The sequence below is a fragment of the Phaenicophaeus curvirostris genome, chromosome 1 (genome assembly GCF_032191515.1).
Source record: "Phaenicophaeus curvirostris isolate KB17595 chromosome 1, BPBGC_Pcur_1.0, whole genome shotgun sequence".
In the NCBI taxonomy this organism is placed as follows: Eukaryota; Metazoa; Chordata; class Aves; order Cuculiformes; family Cuculidae; genus Phaenicophaeus; species Phaenicophaeus curvirostris.
In genome coordinates, this window is record NC_091392.1 from 158,342,488 (window position 1) to 158,363,016 (window position 20,529).

The following is a 20,529-nucleotide window of genomic DNA, read 5'->3' on the forward strand; positions in this document are numbered from 1 at the left end:
TGCATGTTTTAATCCACTTTCCAACATGAATAAGAAATTCTCATTATGTATAAAATGCGTGCACCTTAATATTCAGTATGAGTACAGCGGGTATTTAAACTGCCACAAACAGCGGCAAGTCCTCTGCTGTCTTATCCCTTAGAATCCAAACTATTGATGGTATGGTACTATATTTAATTGAGTTCTTTAATTGCTTCTGTTAAACAATCAGTTGCTAGGCTTTCCTTAGCCAGGTTTTAGATAATGGCTTTTGTTTTTGCTTAGCCATCTGTCCCTGTATTAATTGTCCTTTTCCCCTAGCATTCACCCATAATTTTGGCAAACTGGTTTCCAAGGTTGGTCTAAATTTCTTTTGCCTCATTGGCTGTTGTTGGACACCATTACCTTTAGCATTTCACACATTTAATGGATGCAGTTCTGGCTACTGAAGAGAGGTTCAGCCCCTCACATTGCATCGCAGGGAGCTGAAGTTACTTTATTTTATGCAGCATTAAGTGCTGGCAAAACATTGTAGAGGCCTAAATTAAAATGATCTTGTGTGTGGGAAATCAATATGTAGGAGAAGTAACAACTTTTTTCTGCTTTCTTTATGAAGTAACAGATTACTATTAGAGGGTATCATAAGAACTTCTTCTGGGTTCAGCATTGAAATTCCCATTTCATTTCCATTGTGCATGCTGAACTGCCATTTATTCTGGGTGGTTTACACAGCTACTTCCCATCTTCGACTGGGAGGCACCTGAACCAGGTCCTGATTCAGGAAGGCACTTGGTCAAATGATATTATTTGAGTGCCCAGACTCTTCATATTGTGTTCAGTTACTTGGCTGAATCAAGATCATGCCGTGTCCTTTTTGCTTCTTCCTGGTCCCCTGCACTCCCCATCCTTGCCTCTTCTTTCCAGTGCTTCATCCCCAAAGATATATGCCAGGCTACCCCTGTTTTCTTTAAGTGATGCAACTGGATGCCCTAAGTTAATACATTTTGTCTGTGATGCCACGTCAAGAGATTCTTCACCAATATATCCTTGTCCTTTCTTTTCTCTTTTTCCTTTAAAAATTACGTCCTCGCTTTACTCTTTAAATCTTGCTTTTGACCTTGTTTTCTTCAGCTTTCTAAGTTAATACCCTTTTTGCATCCCTGGTTAATAGTTTGGTTTCACAGTCTCACCTCCTGTCCTGCTGTGTCTCTCCTACAGTCCTCCCTGGTGTTCTCCCATGGTGGCTTAGTTAGGGACACATTCTGTCACTGTCTGCCTCACCACCTGCACAAGACCCATCCCCCTCTTTGAAGCCCAGGGGCCACTTCACCAAGACCCTATGCATTTGTCACCCCTCTCCTGGCCAACTGGGCCACCCTCTCTTGCTTGGTACTGGCCGTCCAGGATCACCTCTCTTGCTTGACTTGCCTCTAGAGCTGCAGTTGCATATCACTGGCTTAAGATTTTGTGTCTGCACTGGCCAGGTCCTGGATTTTCCTCACCTCATACTTCTGCCAGGATCCTATATATGCTTTTTAATCTTCCTTACTGGCCATCAAACATGAACAGTCTTACAAAAGTCCTCCATCCTCCTTGCGTTCAGAGCTACCCCAATACTACTATTGTTGGGTTAAACTTTAGTTTGTTGGTTGCTGGTTTCCAAGTAATAAGAAGGGTATAGAGAGTAATAAAAGTGTATTTTTAATCAAAACATGCACACATCTAGTTGAGTAACAGAATAATCAACATCCTGCAGCCGCCTGAAGCCTCATTTGTTTCTCCAGGCTCTTGTGTCTTCACCTCTCCATAATTCAATCCATCCCAGTCTAGAGAAGGTCTTCTGTTTGCTTTCTTCATAATAAGCAGCATTTTTGCAGAGGTTAGAAAATAATAATAACATAGTATTTTAAGATTAGTGCATCTGAAATCACATAAAACTTAACTACTGGTTATTTATTTTTCAAATTAGTTTAATCTCCTGGAGCATGAATAAATGTACCTACTAATACTTATAATACCCTTTCTGTGGATCAAAATCTAGCAAAATACTTGAAATGTTCAAGTTGGCAGGCATGACTGTTATCAGGATGGGAAAACAATTTACACTGTATCTGCTTAGGACAAGAACAGAGGCAACATATCTTTAAAAAACCCAAACCCACAGGGTTTCAGGCCAGATTGCACCATTTTTTTTTCTCTCCTTGAGCATGCTGCATGCTGGGGCTTATCTTGTAGAGTGACAGAAATATCCATCAATGGAACAACATTTCCTCTGAAAAAATAATTTTGTAGTATGCAGTGAAATAAATTATTAAAAGACAGCATTAGCACCAGTAGTGATGGTAAATACCTTTAAGCTATACCAAAACCGTACCTTAAATACACATCCATTCAGGTTCAGGTATCTAAGATGGGTATGGGAGACCTTCCTGTGGAGGTCTTTTCAGGGACCTGCCTTTCTTCACTGTTTCCGCAGGAAGCTTGAGTCTGTTTTGCAAAGGGCTCGGTTGTGGTTTTCACAGCCCATCCTGGGCACAGGAACCATGCAGCCTTGGGACTGGGGTGGGAAACAGCTCATGGCAAGGCAATGCTCACCCTTGCCTGCTGCTCCTCAAAAGGGAAGAAGTAAATTAATTATTTCATCCCCTTTTGCGGTGCACTTTGGTGTCCTTGGCTATCAGTCTCAGTGGCTATTTTAGCCAAAAACTTATCTTTATTCCCACAACTGGCAAGTGTCATGGTAGATGGCACAGTCCCTTAATTCCCTTCTTGCCCTCACGATAATCTGAGCAGGGACAAGGATGAAGAATACGAGGTCATCTTCTTACTCACTTATAACTAAAAATATTAAGATCTTAGAGTTGAAAAGGAAGGAGCATCGCTCCTGTGAATTCCCACTCTAATGCCACTGTTGGAAAAGCAGAAAAAAGCAGTTTGTCCCAGCAAATTATAAGCAATATTAGACACTAAAAGTTGTGGGGAAAATAACAGTTTTATTATTCCCTGGTTTTATGGAAGATATTTCTTTCTGCCGTCTTCCATCACTACATGCATGACATGCTACTGTTGCACTATGCCTCATGAGTTCTTTTATATGCATAAATGTGTATGTACACACGTATTTATATGTGCATGTATATATATGGTCATATAAGTATATAAACATAATCATTTAAAAGATGGATGGATGAGCAGGGACATGGTTTAGTGATTGATGGGAACAGTTGGACTCGATGATCCAGTGGGTCTTTTCCAACCTGGTGATTCTATGATTCTATGTGCACTTACAGGTAAAGGTTCACCTTTGACTATCGTGGTTGCGAAGCAACAGAAAACCTTACCTTTAGGAGCGGGGATACTGTACTGTCTGTCCAGTGTTTCAAGCTGTCGGGAAAGCAGTTTCTAGATTTGTTGATAATTATGTGTTTGTGGTGTTTTCAGGAGACATTTCGTTCTTAACATTTTGTTCTTGCTTGCACCCAGAGCTAGTGAAGTTATTATTTTGCATTTAAACTTTTTTTAGTCAGTTTTGTATTGACTTTGAAGTCAAATGACTCAAAAAAAGGCAAAAGACTTTACTTGCTGCACAAGTTCTGGGGAATATGTTCTGGAGTGGATATGGCACATTTTTTCCCAGTGTATCTGATGCTAAACTCTAACAACAAATCTTGCCACCACTGAGACATTAGCTCAACTAAACTGTTATGCAGGAAGATAAAAACTGAAACGTCCATGACGTGCTTCCTATCAGCGAGGAAACAGATGATGATGAACAAGGGGTGCTGGGAGACTAAACTGAGGCTGTGAACCATCCAAATTCCATATATATAATCTTAACTTTGAGAGGAGTAACTTGTTTCTTAATATTAGTACAGGTTACTGATGTTCTCCGCAGAATTAAAAAGTATCTCAGTTATATTATTTCACCTTTGTGCTAAAATATATCTAAGATGCTAGCCAAACAAAAAAACAAGGCAGATACAGTAATGGAATATATTTCTCTTTACCCAGTACAGGGTAAAAGACATATGTAAGTTAATTATCTCATTTCCTTAAGTCTGAACCTGTATTTATGACAGAGGTTGTTAAAGAAAAGTTTTAAAGGGAAACCAAGTGATGCCTTTACATATTTTCACCAGCATTTTTTTCCACAAGTTTATATACGAGTGAGTTCAAAGTTTCTGTATGTTATTTTTTATATCGATGTTCAGTGCTATAATACTTAGCAAAACACAGCTGCTCATTTAAATGTCTTTAAAACTGTTAAATAGAAATAAGCCTAATCCTGTTTCCCGTATAGATTTTATTTTCATGTAATCCAGGACTTGTACTTGTATTATATATATTACTTTTTACATGTTATATATCATATATATTTTAGTACGTTATATTATATATTATATATCAACTTTATGAACTAAAAGCAATTTCCTTATTTGTGCAGGTTGTAAAGGAGGCAGTGTATTTGTCTTCTTAGCTTATTTTTAAATAAATATCGAACAGCCTCTGTCAAGAATTTAAAGGAAAGAAAAATCCTCACTCTTAAACTGGGATGGTCTGGGAGAATTTATCCTCCATGGCTCACCTGAGCGAGCTGTGGGCTCAGTGACTCACTCTCCTACCTTTCTTTTACCCTCCCTCTCAGCCATGTCCAGCTCTTCCCTCCCCGCTAGGACAGTCACCAGAGCCAGGACTGTTTTCTAAAAGTAGGTTTGAAGGGAGGGAGACTGAAGATGTTGATGTGTGTTGTGATGCAGTGAGGTAGGAAATCCACATTTAACAAAACTAAGGTATCTGGGGAAAAGGGACATCCTGTGAAACGAGGCCATTGGGGAGGAGAGCAACTCTGACTCTTGAGCTTTACCTAAGTTCCAGTTGGCCTTTCCTTGTGTTCCCCAGCCACAGTAAATATATGCTGTAGCAACCGTAACCGCACAAGTAATCTCACCTGGGAAATACAGATAAGAAACTCCAGCAGAGCATGTAATAAGAGTGCTTGCACTCACACTTGCACAGAGCAAGTCCTGTCAGGTGCTCTCGGTGCCCCAAGAGGGGCTGCTAGCTGATAATTTGACTTTTTTTTTAGTGAAAATAAAATCATATTGTTTTGCAGAGAAGTTGATTTTCACCCCGTCTCTCTACCATTCTGTATGATGATGATTTTTTAAACTCCGGTCTATGTAAGGTGTCCCCATTGGTAACTGACTGACTATTAAATGGGATGGGACTTACTACCTAGGGATCTGCAATGGAGGGTGGGAGTCGTGGTTTTATGACCTATTTCTGAATCTCCTGGGATGTGGCAAAGCCGATCTGAAGAGTTCTGTGAAAATATTTAGAGATAATTAAATGATAAAAGTAGCTTAGAAATGTGTTTTTCTATAGCAGGCTTCTGCATTTAGTATTAAAATCTGTCCCTTGGCCAATGTTCTTCCTCACTCACATATTCGTATTATCTGCCCTGCTAGGTTTGACACCTTTATGGTTTTTCAGCTTGCCCAGACAGCGAGGTTCATCCTCCATAAGGCAGGCTGTGATAATATGACCAATGTATCCCCCCAAATTAGTTTCCCACCATGAACAGACCCAGGTGGGCTCCATCTCCTCCAAGTCACGCTCACCTCCTCAAGGTGCCTCATAAACTGCCCGAGCCAGGAGGAGGATTACGGATGAATCCCGTCTTGGAAGGTACAACTGGGACTTTGACCAGACCCCCTGAATATGCACCCATGGGGCAGCAGGACCCAACCCACCAGCTCAGTAGGGCGAGAGATCTGTCCCTTTCAGGGTAGTGCCATGCGAAGGCTTATCACTGACTGAGGGGAGCTCGGTGGCTACAGGGGTGCTGAGCCTGAAAGGCTGCTGACCTTAGCAAGGAGACAATTTTGGAGGGCTGCTGCTGAGTTAGGGATTGGCATCCCTGTTTCCATGTAATAAAAATATCCCTCAGCTGTCTGTGTAGAAGATCAAAATGGAGTGACAATTGTAACATTTTTATCATCAGTTTCACAATGTTTGGTGTTTCTGTTAAGCCTGGCTTCCTGAAATCTCACCTTTACTTTTTTTCACTTTTAAAATAAATTTCTGTCTTTGACTGTTGCATGGAAGAACTTGAGAACACAAAGCCAGAGACACAAGAACCAGAAAACTGTGCAATTTAATAATGTTGCCATTTTTAATGCATCACATTGTTCTTTATTTTCTTAATTCTAGGTGTTGCTAGCAAACAAAAAATAAATAGGCTTTTTCAAGAGATCTATGGAATGAATGGGTAGATGCAGGATAAATACTGAAGAAAATGTAAGCATTTCATTGTCATCTGTACAAAAGCAGTAATAACGTTAATTCTTGTGACATACCGAAAAGGACATAAGAAAAAGGAATTTTTTATGATTGGATAATAAAGCTTTACCAGGTTTTTATTTACTGGAGATCACGGAAGTTCTGCAGTCTCCCTAAGGTTGTTTAATCCCACCACTGCTACTGAGTTTTTATGTTTTAACTTTGGATGATTAAACAGGGGCATAGTTGAAGGCATGAAAATATAGAAGTCAGAACTTGGGGACATACCTGGCTATCTTTTGAAATGAATAAAATAAGATCTGGTTTTCAGCTCATTTTATTCTCAAAGGAAATAGGCTGTTGATATTACCACAACTGTCATAGAAAGAGTTCTATGTTTTGCTAGCATTGGGTAGTAACAGCAGCACTGAAAATTCATTTGATCTTATATAATGTTTTCATGGTTAATAAGATTTACAGATGACATTTTTGTATGATTAAAAGTACTGGAATTTCATTGCAGTAGGCATTAAGTCCTGTGATTGAAGTTAAGGGAGATTTTTTTTTTTTATAGCTAATCAAGAGTTTAACTGCCTCTGGGGCATTTTAAGAAAATGTTATACTGTACTTAACGAACATTATACTACAAATAAGAGTGATATTCCTATAATTAAAACAGTCTGGATATTGCTTAATGAATGTTTTTCTTATCTTAATGTATAGGCAGTAAGGATTCATGTAGTTGCCTTTATTAACTTGTGGAGTTAGTTAAAAAGCTGGTTAAAACAGTAAGTCCATATCAGGTCAATATAAAATGCTTATGTAGGGATTTCATTGCTCTTATAAATCTGACTAGTTAAAAAATAAACACAGATGCTTGTTTGTGCCATCCTGAGCCATACTGCAGGGTAGTATTTCTGCCTGTAGACATTTCTGAAGTTAAGTGTTGCCTGGAGTGCTGCGGGATTTGCAAGCATTCTTCTTTATCGTCCATTTAGGAAATATTTTAAAATTTCCGCCAGGCTGTATTCAAAAGCAGAAAGCAGTTGGTTTTCAATTAGTGTAGCTACACTTGCTGTTGAACTAATAGTGCTGTGCATTCATTCTTTTTCCTGTCATATTGCATCAGCTTTGATGTAATTACAACATTTTAATTTTTTTTATGTAATTGCAGTGCATTTTAGTTTTATAGTTCTGTTCTTCAGTGGCTTAAAATTTACTAATTGCTTGCTAAATTGTTCTTTGCTGCTCAGTTATTTGGCACAGAAACCATTCCAAATAAGTAGAGTTTAATACAAAATAATTCTACATAATAATTTTTCTACATAATCTTCTACAAAATAATGCTTAGCTAAACATGAATCGTATTTTTGTTTTTAATCTTCTTCTGAAAATATCAAGCAGGATTTTTTTTTCCCAGCTGAGATCGAGCATCTTTATATTGTTTATAAGATATTCACCAGCTGGACTGCATCTGCATGCTTAGTTTTGCACAAGTCTGTGCCAAAACCTGAAAGTAGCAGGTTTGCCTGTGTATAGCCTAAGAACACATGGAAATGGTACAGTTTCATAATCCAAAATTAATCCCCAGTCCTGCAGGCACTGAAGCACATGGTTCATTTTAAGTGTTTGGCTGGTCCTTTTGATTTCTCTGGGCTAAGCACATGCCCGAGTGGATTTACAGGAGCAATCTCAAAGTGCAGAGAAGACTGCAATATTGTTTGTTTTTCCTGAGTAGTAAAAATGTCTGTGCTTTATTTAGTGGCATAATTTACATACATTTCTAAGTACAGGAATCATCAAGCTGTTAGTGCTTTGGCTAAGTGTAGCCTGCCATAAATTGCAAATCAATATAAAATATGGCCTATTCAGTGAAAAATCCTCAGAAGTATGAAGGGAACCTCAGTTTGTAAAATATCCCTGCCGCAATTAAAATTACAAAGAGGATAATTTGTTATAAAAAAAATCAGAAATTCTGAAAGACCTAAAGTGGGTGACAAATATCTTATTTCTTATCGCTTCAGTTGGCACTCGATTTCTTTCTTTCTGCTAACTGTTCTCAGGCACATCTGTAGTATGATTTTATTTTAACTCAGGTGTAAATCAAAACCAGTCTTAAGGGCTGTACCGGTTTCCTTTCCTCTCACCTTGTGTAGATACAGATACCTAACCTGCGTGGGCTCTGGTGAATGTAGCAGCTCTGTGTTACAACAAGGTCATTTAACAGGCAGGAATGGCTCTTTATTGATTCTGACTTTATCAGGTGCCTGTTTCTTATTTTACATATAACTCGTTAGCAGTCTGCTCCTAAATTGCTCAGGAGGCTTTGGCTGTTTGGGACTCGGACTGTAATCACAGTAATTAGCACTGAATTTTCAAATCCTGGTCTCGATCTTGACCTTGCAGCATTTAGCCAACACACACACAGCTGGACCGGTGGCAGGAGCCGCAAGAGCTCAGTGGTGGGGATGCTTCCTTTATCCTGATGTGGGCACTGGCATGGATGGAAGAGAGAGAAATCAGGAAGAAAAGAGGGGAAAAGCGTGTTTTGTGAAAAGAGAAATTCTGTCCAAATATTTTTTGTCAAGTTTTGTGCATGTGCACATAGAGATGCGGCTGTCTGCACAGTTGGTGTGTGTGAAAACATTGGGGCAGGAATCAAGTGTCTGATGCTGAGACAGAGGGGAGAACTAGAAGAGGCAAGAGTGGCTTTGCTATCACATAAAGAATCTCCTTCAAGTTCGGCTTTTCTGCAGAGTCCACCAACATGGGTCTTCACCCACTATAACAGATTTGTGGAGCTTATATTTTTATGTCCTAAGACAGAGTTTGGCATGGGATGCTCTAGGACAGCTTGTTCATGGTATGTGCCTGATCCTCCTTCTGAATTGGAAGATGCTTGACCTGAGAAGCCATGGTTTTTCCTTTGTGTTGCACAGCCCAAAGCACACGTGGTGCATATTGGTTTGTACGCAACAGTGATAAATTAAATCAAATCATACATTGATATGATGCATCCAAAGTAGTCTCTTCTTGCTTCCCAATGAACATCTTAAAAAAGGCTAATTTTATATGCTACCCTTTCTAAAACTTCCAATATGGTATTATATCTTCATTTTCATTGTGGGGTGTTCTTGTTATTTAAAATGTGTTGTAATTTTCTGTCACAACTGCTAGCTGCAACTCTGTAAAAATACATCAAGCAAGAGCTTCCGTTCAGAAAATACATAGCTAAACAAAATTTTACAAAATCTCTTCACAGCGTTGTAGATTTTAAAAATGCAATGTAGAAACAATATTTGATACATGAAAGGGCTTAAAATGCACTTGTAGAAATTAAAACTTTGTAACTGTTTATATTTAGTGGGTTTTTGTATATCTTTATATCTAGGAAAACAGGGAAAGGATTTGTTATCTTAACTACACCTTTCTTTGGTTAATGTGGGAAAGCAAAGGTGCCACAGTGTGCTTTTCCACTGCCCTTCAGTGGTGTGGGGTTTTTTTAAGCAGAAGAAAGTATCCCAAGGAGCCAGAAACTTTGCTAACGGTAAAATCAAAGCAAGGCACAGCTCAGCGCGGGAATACTTTGTGGGCACGATGAGTTATTCAGTTATCCACGTCATGAGGAAGGGAGCAAACCCTTGACTGTATGTCACGTACGTTAAAGCTTTCCAAGACAGGACACCAATTAACCTTGGATGATAGCAAACTCGTATACAGAGGCTGCCTGAGAGAAGCAGCCTGTTGCCATTAGTAGGAAGCAGCAGCCCTTGTCACCCTGAGCCACTATTTAAATCTCTTTAAAAATTCCCTTGTTAAATCAAAGAGCCGGAGCACTCTCCTCTTTCTCACAAATAGGCTATTTTTGCTGCTGTGAAAATACGCAACGTTAGTAATATGAGAAGCCGGTGGTCCTTTTATTTTTATCCTCGCTGTCTAATTTAGCCATTTTGAACTGAGAAGAAAAAAAAAAACCTGATCTTCAGTCAAAGCAATTCAAGGCATGGTGGAGCTCAGAGTGAACCAAAACAACAGGGTCAAACGTAGTTGAAAGAACATGGTGGGGTAAATAAAAGGTCTTTTTTTTTTTTTTACATTTAGTGCTGGTGGGAGGAGAAAGTTTGGTTAACTATTTAACCTATGATAGCCTTTTATCATTTTATGGCTTAGAGGTCCATGATTTTAAGCCTTTGTCAGTACATCATGGTTTGTATTCGATCCTTTCCTCAGAAAGGCTCTGGTGTCCAGTTTTTTGACTTACATTGATTTACCTGAGATAAGAAAAAATTATAAATACCAGCCAAAGATACATATTTTTCCTAAGATGTTTTGCCAGCAATTTTGGATTTGGTACTTTGTTTCCATTTAAGCCCTAAAGTACTTTCTCACACTTCTCTGCATCATGGTTTTTTATATCAGCAGGGCTCTCCCTCCCCATTTGGTTCTCCTCTCTATTTTTTGGCTATAGTGCGATGTGTCCTGATCAGTTGGAGCAAGCGCTTGCGAAAGGTCACTTGGAAGCCCCCTTTTCATTTCTCCCTGCTACGGTTTTTCCAGCAGGCAACCGCTCTCGGGAGTGACCCCCTCCAATCTGTCCCTTTTGATATCCAAAGCTGGCTGTTACGGGGGTTAAATTTCTTATTTCGCTGCGTTTTTGTGAGTGCTTCTTCAGCCCACCTCGCTCCGTCCCCACGGCTGGGTGCAGCGCAGTCCGCCTGCCCCCCTAAGGATGCCTTCTTCAATCTTGAGGGACGGGGCCCGATTTTATACCTGTGTAACTCCCATCAGCTTCAGGGGAATTAATCTCCACGTTACGTCGGTGCGAGATTGTACCAGCCTTATGGAGGAAAGTTTAAAAATCAGACAAAGCCTCTTCCAGGGCGCCTTGACTGAGAAGCCTGTCAAGATCTTAGACCACAAGAGCTGGTGGCTTCCCCCTGCCCTGGCGAGGGGTTACGTTTGGGGGTTTCTTAATTAGTTTTTGGAGGGTCAAGGAAATGACCGTAGTGGTTTTGGAACAAAGGAAGAAATCAAAATGTAAAGCTGAGTGTTTGATATGTTGATAAGCCCTCAGTTTTAATTTTAGCATAATTGGATCAGGGTTAGGCAGTTGTTAGGTAAAGTACCTTCCCGAAGTTCTGGCTTTATTCAAAAGTAAATTTCATAGCTCTGCTCTGTTAACCCAAGCTTTTTTCTTTTTTCTTTTTTTTTTTTCCCCTGCAAAGAAGAACTGCTCAGTTTACCTCGGATTTATTTCCACTAAGATTTCAGGGACCTGTATTCTGATGGTAAAGCTTGTGACATGAGCTTTTGTTTTCCATGCGAGGCGACGCTAGCGTTTTTTCACATGTTAACTTTTTAACAATTGCGCGGAATTTCTTTTCCCCGAAAACTGCCTTCCTTTTCTTTTTTCCTGCCCTTTTCTCTCTTCTTGATATTTTTATTTCCCTTTTATATGGAGACTTGTAGATTTTGTCACTTCAAATGTTAGCTGTTCCTCCTCTTTTCTTTCGCTTTACAATACACACTAGGAGATTTTTTTTTTTGCATATTCCTCCCCTTTCTCTGTGAGATATTGTAGTTGACCAAATTTAAAACACTACAGTATTTAGCATCCCTGCAGTGCCATTTTAAGTATTTGGACCTGGAAAATGCCCCAAGCAATAACTACCTGAATTGCTTTTAATTACACAATATAGCTGCATCATTTTACTTCAGATTCTTTTTGATTGATGCTGTAAGGCAATTGTAACCATGGATGATGGGATTAAGTGCCTCTTGAAGTGACTTTAGCTTCTTGTGGGAACAAAGGGAAAGAAGAGAACACTTAGTCCCTTTTTGAGTGAACAGCCTTTTTTCACTTGCTATATAAAGAAATACAATTAACAAACATTATCCCCAGAGGTGAATTGAAATGTACATGCGGACAATAACTGCTCTTGACTGCAATTAGACATATATGATCCGAGGTATTTTGGCCATTCATTAGTGCTAATTGTTTGAGAAACAAGCCCACAGAACAAATGATTAAAATGTTAGTGCCATAACCAGGATTATTAGCATGTGTGATAAAATGCATGCGCCGCAGCTGTACCAATAAAACTCTCTGGCAAGTTGCTTTGATTCGACAAATACTCAGCTCTGCTGTGAGCCCTTCGTATTTGCACAGGGCCTGCTGATGTTTATAACAAACAACTTATATCTTCTTTTCTTAATTAGAAAGAATTACTATGCAATTTGCACGGCTTTGCAATTTCGTAGAACTTTCCTTTGTCTTTGGTGGATTATTTGCGTGTGGCTGCAAGATACTCCTTAGTAAATTCTGCACGGGAAAACCATTATATTTACTCTGGGTTGGTTTATTTTTGCTCACATGAAAGAAATAATTTGTAAGAAATCTTGCTGCCTTAGCTGGGTTGTGTTCAGTGAGGTCTTAAGTGTTTGGTCACTCCTGTCCTTCTGCCACAGCACCCCAGCTCTACAGGGTTGTGGTTAGTACGTGGTTACATGCACACAGCTCAGGAATACACGCTGTTGAAATTATCCACCTTCTTAAATAGTTTTATTCAAATGCCTAAACATTTGGAAACGCCTGCCAACATTGTTCCAAAGATTGTAGAAGGAGAGATTTGGCCTGTCGAGCAATAGATATTTTTCCATGCACCAGGCAGATTGCGCTGGGATGATTTGATCTAGCAAATAAACGGGGAACAGAGGTGCAGATTGAAGTGCTGATCCTGAAAATCACTTGTGGGTGTGCTTTACTTCATCAGCTATATATCGTTGGCTCCACTGAGACTGCATAGGTGTGTGCAGTTAAGTATATGTGTGAGTATGAGCACTGCTGGAATGGGAAAATGCAGTTTACAGCAGGGAAGTGTATTTAAGTCAGGGTAATTTTGCTGCTTGCAGTCACTGTATGGCTGCCGTTGCAAAGAAAGTACAGTGTCTCTTAACAATCGAAAAGGGTTTGTTTTCTCCTTCCTGAGGATGAACTATCTGCTCTTGGGTGAAACGGTTCTCAGAGGATCATGAGTAACTTTAACTTGCCAGCTACTTCTACATATTTGATGAAGACTTTTAGTAGAGCATTATGTTTGCTGAAGAAATGTAGTTTCATTTCCAAGACCAAAGAGCGCTCAGTATGCTGTAAGATGCTAAGAATGTAAACATGCTGCTGTAAAACAATTCAGTAGGTATTACCCAATAGCCTAGTCTGCGTTTTAACTTACAGTGCTTAAAGGAAGAAACACTGTCTTAGCAAATTCACTTGACTTGCGTCCATGTGTTTAGTTTAAAGCACAGTCAAGCTTAGTTTGAGTCATTAAAATACTTGCAGTCGGGAAACATATGCAAGATTTTCTTCCTCTTTATGGCATGGGCTTAACAATATAATTGAGATTGCAGTTCTGTGTGTTTGGGAGTTTTCTTCTAAAAAAGTAACCACTGGGAATGTTTTTCTTTCGTCAAAATAACGGAAGTTGAGATAATCAGGACAGTGTTTCCTACCAGAGTAGCTAACTGCTCATATGCTTAGCACCCTAGGCCTTGCCACTGCTTTAAAAAGGTCTATAGGCAAATTGATTTCTTAATAAATCCACTTCTTCCTCTACATTTGATTTTGTTGTAGAACATAAAATATGACGATGTAAGGAAAAGGCACAGTGAGAACAGAAGGCGATTCTTTCAGAATGTATGTCAGAATAATGGCATATGAAAACATTTATTGCAATAACATCTGAGCATACTTGTAAACTCTTATTTTACACATACATTTCTAGAATTCTTTGTTTTGAAAGAAGGATGCTGCTTTGGTCCACTGACACCAATTCCTCTTGTACAATACTTTTTTTTCTGACCATAGGTCTTGAAAAAAATAACTACTTTTTCAACTTGTTAAAATGGTCCATAATAATAATAATTTGACAAATTTACAGTTTATTTTTGTGACAATCTGTGCCCTGAGAAATCTGTGGCTTGGACCCACATGGCTACAAGGTTGGTTGGATGAAGAGGAGATAGCAATAGTCACCAGGTGATAGTATTTCAAACATCAAGGCTAGATGGTGATACTTTTAATGGGTTAAATCTACTGCTTTTTCAGAGTCAGTTGGTCCGCTGGCTAAGCCCTCCTGCTTTCCTATCTAAATGAAAGTTCACAGACCTCAATGGTGATGCCTGACTAAATCTGGTCTGCAGGTAACTACAGTTTTACCTACCCAATTCTACACGCTGCTGTGCGTGGCATGCAGAGCAGAGCTGCTTTTGTGGGGCTTGCAGCAGTGAGAGGGAAACTGGCTGGTCAGGTTCAGTGACAGCCCAGAAGAAATCCTGGGAAATGTGTGACAGGAGATACATCTCATCTCAGCGTGTTCCGAGATTATAGTGTTAGCTGTGTCTGTCGGGTTTCCAGTTTTGGGTTGGTTGGAGGGTTGGTGAGAGGCAGTCATTAAGGGTGCTTCAGGGGCTGCTTGGCTCTAGACTGGAGTTAACTATTAATGGGCTGAGCTCTTTGAATCCTTTGTGCCTTTGGAAACTACAGGGTTGAAGCCATCAGAGAAAGAGAATAGAAACTAATCACTTTTGTCCCCTCATATCTGTTTAGTGAAGGACTGCAGACTTATTTATTGACCTCTGTGTCACACTGAAAAAAGACCTTCCACTTTCCATTTGAGAGAAACCACTCTTCCACCTCCTCCTTACTCTCCCAAAGTGTGCTACTGCAAGAAAATGGGATTAAGTGGATTTAACCAGCAGCCACTTGAGTTGCCACAAGTTGTGTTACCATCCCCACTTCAACGCGAGGCAGGGGATATGAAGTGGTTTCTGGGAGAGGGGCAAAGAGGGTACTCAGGAGACACTCAGCGGATCTCAGTTGCGTGTCTCCAGGTATTGTCAGGACCTCTACTGCCTAAGTCTTGAAGCTCTTGCAATCAGAGATGAAAAAGATTTATTAACAAGGGTGGAACCTGCACTTGTGCTAAAATAACACAGGTTTTTTGTGTTTGACAGCAAAGCTGCCATATTTCTTAGGCTGAATTGAGCATTACCAGGTATATTACAAAGAAGAGATGGCCAGCAGGTTTTTATGGGCTTGTAAAGTAGGTCCACTTGGGACATAAAGAGGCCCAGTGGAGGAGATGGTGGAATAGTTGTCCTTTTCAACTTAGTTTACTGAGATAAAATGTCATAAGAGCTTTCTTTATATTTTTAACCCGAGACCTATATCCAACTTTTAGAATGCTTACTCTAGGGGAAGAGAGGATTCTTCAATGGGCTTAGTATTGTAGAGGTCTGTCAGCGACTCATCGCGTTGGCTCTGATTTAGACTGACTGAACTCATTTCCAAGCTTTTGAGGGGGTTAGTCATGTTCACTTTGAAGAAAACCCATGTGTGCATGTAGCCATGTGTCATCCAAGTGTAGCAACTTGGGAAGCATTATTAAGAGGGGCATAAGAAAATGCATGGGTCCCTGACATGATGCGATAATGATATGTTCAGCGTGGTGCTAGAAAAGCTTTGCATTATTCAAAGTGCTGAATAATATACATGATAATGCATAATGGTGTTATATGGTAGGATTATTTTCTAGCATAAGTGGCTGGCGCTCAGAGTATAAAGGCAAATTGTATTATTTTGTCCTTATTTTTGATGCAGCAGAACAGGCCTGGGGGGTAGAGCATGAAATGGGGACAAATAGGAGCAGGCGAGGGGTTTTTTTCGGAAGGCCATGAAATATAGTGGCACCCTGTGCAATTTATTTCTCCGTGCTTGTAATTATGGAGCAAAGCAAGCTCTCTACCTCACTCGAGGGCAGCCTCCCCCGGCAGCTCCACTGCCTTCAAGCGCACCAACCTGGCTTGCCTGGGGTGAGTTAGCTGGCCCCTCACCAGGAATACTGGCACAGAGTGGAAACCACCATAAACCTGAAGCTTATGCTGTATGGATGCCACCCACTCAAGCCATGTGGCTCCCACCACAGACTCACACCTGCACTGATGAGTGGTACACAAAACGTTTATAAACGTTAAAGGGCACCACAGCCAACAACTTGCTGATGCTGCTGTTTGGTTTATGAGTTCTGTTGAGGGAAGGCTGCTGTGGATCTGAAGGTCTGAAGGCTTCTGATAGGACATGTTGAGATTACTGAGGTTCCATATTACACTGGGGTTTTATTCCTGTTTTCTTCATTTCCCACTTCCATCCATTTTGCTTATTTAGAATTTGCATGCAAATACATTTGTTGTTATAACACCAAGGCTGTAAAATCAACGTTGCAAAACCATGTTTGTTTTAACCAGCAACCCCTGCTTCATTCACAGCATGCTACCCAGCTCCTGGAGCAAATGTGGCCGATAGTAGCCTCCTCCCTAAAGCAGTCCTGATTCGTTCCCAGCATCGCCTCCAGCCTGTGGAGGAGTCCAGTGACAGGAGAAAAGCCAACCAACACCCTTCTGTTTTTAAAACTTACCATAGTGCACAGAATGGGTAACATAACTATGGCTCTACACCCCTGGCAGTTCTTCAGTTCTGAGTGTTTAGGTTCACAACTCCTGTTGAATGTAGTAGTTTTGGAATTTCATACTGTAATTAACTGTAATACTCATATCTCCCTACCTTGACTCTTCCTAAGGGGAAAAAAAATATATAAATAACCTCAAACCAGCCACTGTCTAGGTAGAAATAGTTCTCTTTAAAATATAGTCAAGTATTCTTTTCAGCATTGTAGCCAAGAGTCTAATTTCATCAATATCCTTTACAGGGTGGATTCTCTTCTGCCAGCTGCTGTTCCTAAGCTTAGTTATCACTTTGCATCATCTCACAAGTACATTCCCAGACGAGCCGTCTTGTACGTACCTGCAGACGATGAAAAGAAGATACGAAAAATCCCATCCCTAAATGTAGATTGTGCAGTGCTCGACTGTGAAGATGGTGTGGCTCTGAACAGAAAGGTAATTAAAAATTATCTGTGTGATGCAATCAGCACTGAGGAGAATTTGTTGAAAAACATTAACTTTGCCTTGTGGAAATGACAACTAGAGAGACAAAAATAAATCTTAAGATATACAAAGCAATGTAACAGTGATAGACTTTGTGAAGGTGTTGGGAAAATCTGCTTACCCAGAACTGAAAGAGATCCATGAGAGTAAGTGGGGAGGGACTTCTGAAGGAATACAGAGCTGAAGAGTGAGAGATACTGTTATTTTTTTCTGCATGTTAGGGAAGAGGAGAAAATGGTCTGTGAGAAGAGAAGCAGGAAAGGAAGACATAGTTCAGAATCACCAGGTGTGGGGGTTGTTGTTGAAATGGAAGTGTCTTCAGATTGTGAGCAAAGCAGTGGGGATTCAGATTTGAGACTTGGGATGATAAGACTTGGAGTTGATGATCTCTAAGGTCTTTTCCAATCTAATGATTCCATGGTTCTATGCAAGATATACTTCCTGCTTTTTGGAAGAAATGCTGTTAGAGGTGTTTCTGAAGGAAGGAGAAGTTAAAACCCAAGTGTACAAGGGTTAGAGGGCGGTTTAGATTGAAGGAGCTGCAAGAAAGCAGGGGTGGAGAGCAGAGTGGGAGATGTAGATGTGTCGAGTATCAATCCTAAGTTTTCATTGACATTGAGTTATGAAAGAAGAGAGAATGGTTTAGCAAGCATTGAGTTTCGCCTGTGAGTATTTTTTTTTAATACATGAAAATGACCACTTTATAGTGCTTCACATTTTAGAATCATTGGATTGTTTAGGTTGGAAAAGACCTTTAAGAAAGATCATCGAGTTCCACTGTAAGCCTAACACTGCCAAGTCCACTATCTTAAACTATGTATATGAGAAACTGTTATAAATATTTCTTAGTGAAAGTTGTTTCCAAACAGGAACATAAGTTTACTGTCACATCATTTTCGTATTTGTCAGTTTTCCTTTCCATGTTACAGTGCTTCAAACTACAGCAAACAGTGTTTAGGAGTTGAGTATGAATGTGTTGTCCAGGAAACTATGAAAATAAGCTTGAAAATTTTCCCCTGTCATCTCAAAAATGTGGATGAAATTTTATTCTTTTCTATTTTTTGGGAGAAAATAGCAAATATTTCTTCTGCTGGGGCCAATACTGTTTAATTTCTTCAATAGCAACCTGGTTGATGGGATGGAATGCACTCTCAACAGGTTCATGATGAAACCAAACTGGGGTATAGCTGATATGCTGGAGGGCACAGATGCTCTTCTGGTGAGTCTTTACAGAAATGTAATAAAGTCTAAAACAAGTAAACACAAACTCCTAGTACCAGGCTGGAAAACCCTGTGTGGCATTACAGGCTGGGGATATTTAACATGTATGAGGTATTTGGAGACTTTGTGCGAAAGATATGTTAAGAACATGTGCTGACGTACAGTGTTTAGTGCCCATGTAAATGCATCATCCCAAACTAAGAAAAAAAAACCCCTGGGAAACGCAGGAACACTGCCCTTTAATCATTATTCTTAAAATAAACAATACTGATGAATTTGACTATTTGTCACCATTTTTTGTGTCACTAAAAATGCTACTAGTGGATTTTCTTGAAACTGCTGTAAAAATGTTGGGGTTTGGGAAAATCAGGGCTTGATTGAAGGTTTAGAGTGCCTTGGGCCAAACTTTCCTGTCTACAGAAGGCTTTCATTTGCATAAAGTCCAAGTAGCAAGTTTGAACTACATCTTAACAAGTCTATTTTAACAAGATGCTGTGTGGTTTCTATTGGAATTTTAGATTTGGAGAGATCAAGAATCTGGGATGTCAGCAGCTCTGGTTGGTTGCTCATTTAGAGGGAAAGGAGGAAGATGAGCTTCCTGTAACTGAAACTGATAACAGTTGCAAAACCGCATCTGATTGCAGTAGCTGCTTTTAAAGCTGCAGTCATAAGTTAAAAGTCTTTAACTATTTTCTATACAATGTTTTTCTCTTGAAGAAATTTTGGAAGATAACCTCCCCTTTGCCCTCCTCTCACAATTATGTTTTGTAATGACTCACAGAGAGCATCAGAAGAGCAGAGCCTATACCCATACACATACCCTAATCTGCATACTATTTTGATTCCCGCGTTTCTTACCTTCAAAAGCTACAGCACTGACCATGATTTCAGATATTATCTGTTGACTTCTTCTTTTCAGTCTTTTGGTTTTTGTGGTTGATATTTTGACTACATAAGAAAAAAACCTCGCAGCAAGAAGTTCACAAAGACACGATTTCTCCATTAATTTTTCTGAGAGGAACCAGTGGGAAGAAACGGCTAACAAGCAAAGTTATATTATACCGAATACTAAGCCTGCAAGTAGGGTGAGAGCTGATCCTGATGTGAGCAGGACATGTAGGGCTTTTGCAATCCCTTTTGGGAGCGGACAGAGCTGTAAGAGGTCTTCAAAAATTCAGAATAGGGAAGATGATAGGAAGATATCATAGTGTTACTGAGCATTTGAGCCTTCTTTTTCAAAGTTAGATTTAGTCTTGCTGACCATATCCTACTAGTCATGCTGACTTCAAATCTTGGTTGAGGTCCCACATGCTGCTTTTAGAGGTTCCGATGCATAGTGTCACACAGTGTGGACTGTCAGCTGCCTCTCCAGGTGTCTGACTCTGTAAGACATTGGGAATTTCTACGACAGAAATCTAGGATTTGGTTGAGGGGAGAATTGAATACCACTAAAGGGAAATTACTTTCCCTGAGCTACTATTCACAGCTGAAGATAGGAGTTCTTCCCCACTGATGTACATGTAAAGTTTCTCCAGTGTTGCTTTACATTTTAAAGAAATTACACCGAATGGGTCGCTTAGCAATATTTTAAAGTGAACAGTTCAAATAGAAATTCTAAAACTATAAAATTAGAAGTAATGCAAATTGTAGTGTTGATACAGTACTGTACATATGCATCATGGTTCAGAGGCTTGTGAAATGGTAGAAAAATAGCATGTATCTATTTTAGTTCTTTGCAGGAGAAAGACTGAGTATTATTTCATTTTAATTGTGGAAAAAAAACCAAAAAGGTAAAAATGGAAAAGATAATGAAGATGGCTTTGTCAACATGCTTGACCAAGTCGTATAAGCTAGTAAACTGAATTGCATGTTATGCCATGAGAGGTTTCTGTATAGGAGCTGAGCTGTCTGAAGGTATCTCGAGGGCTCTCAGCCAAGCCAGCACTCTCTAGGGTAGCTTTCTCTGTAGAGCTGCATTACTCGCTGTGCTTCCATGACAGGTGAACCTATTATCAAGGAGAAAACATTTCTTCCTCCTGTTGAAGA

General features: G+C 39.8%; 1 protein-coding gene across 1 annotated transcript in view; it reads left to right on the plus strand.

The window, feature by feature from the left end:
* The window catches only part of CLYBL (citramalyl-CoA lyase), a 181,622-nt gene that overhangs the window by 78,591 nt on the left and 82,502 nt on the right, over positions 1-20,529 (plus strand). Inside the window, exon 2 of the mRNA XM_069879094.1 lies at positions 17,025-17,214. Within this exon, the coding sequence (XP_069735195.1) occupies positions 17,025-17,214 (190 nt within the window). The remainder of the gene's footprint in view (positions 1-17,024; positions 17,215-20,529) is intronic.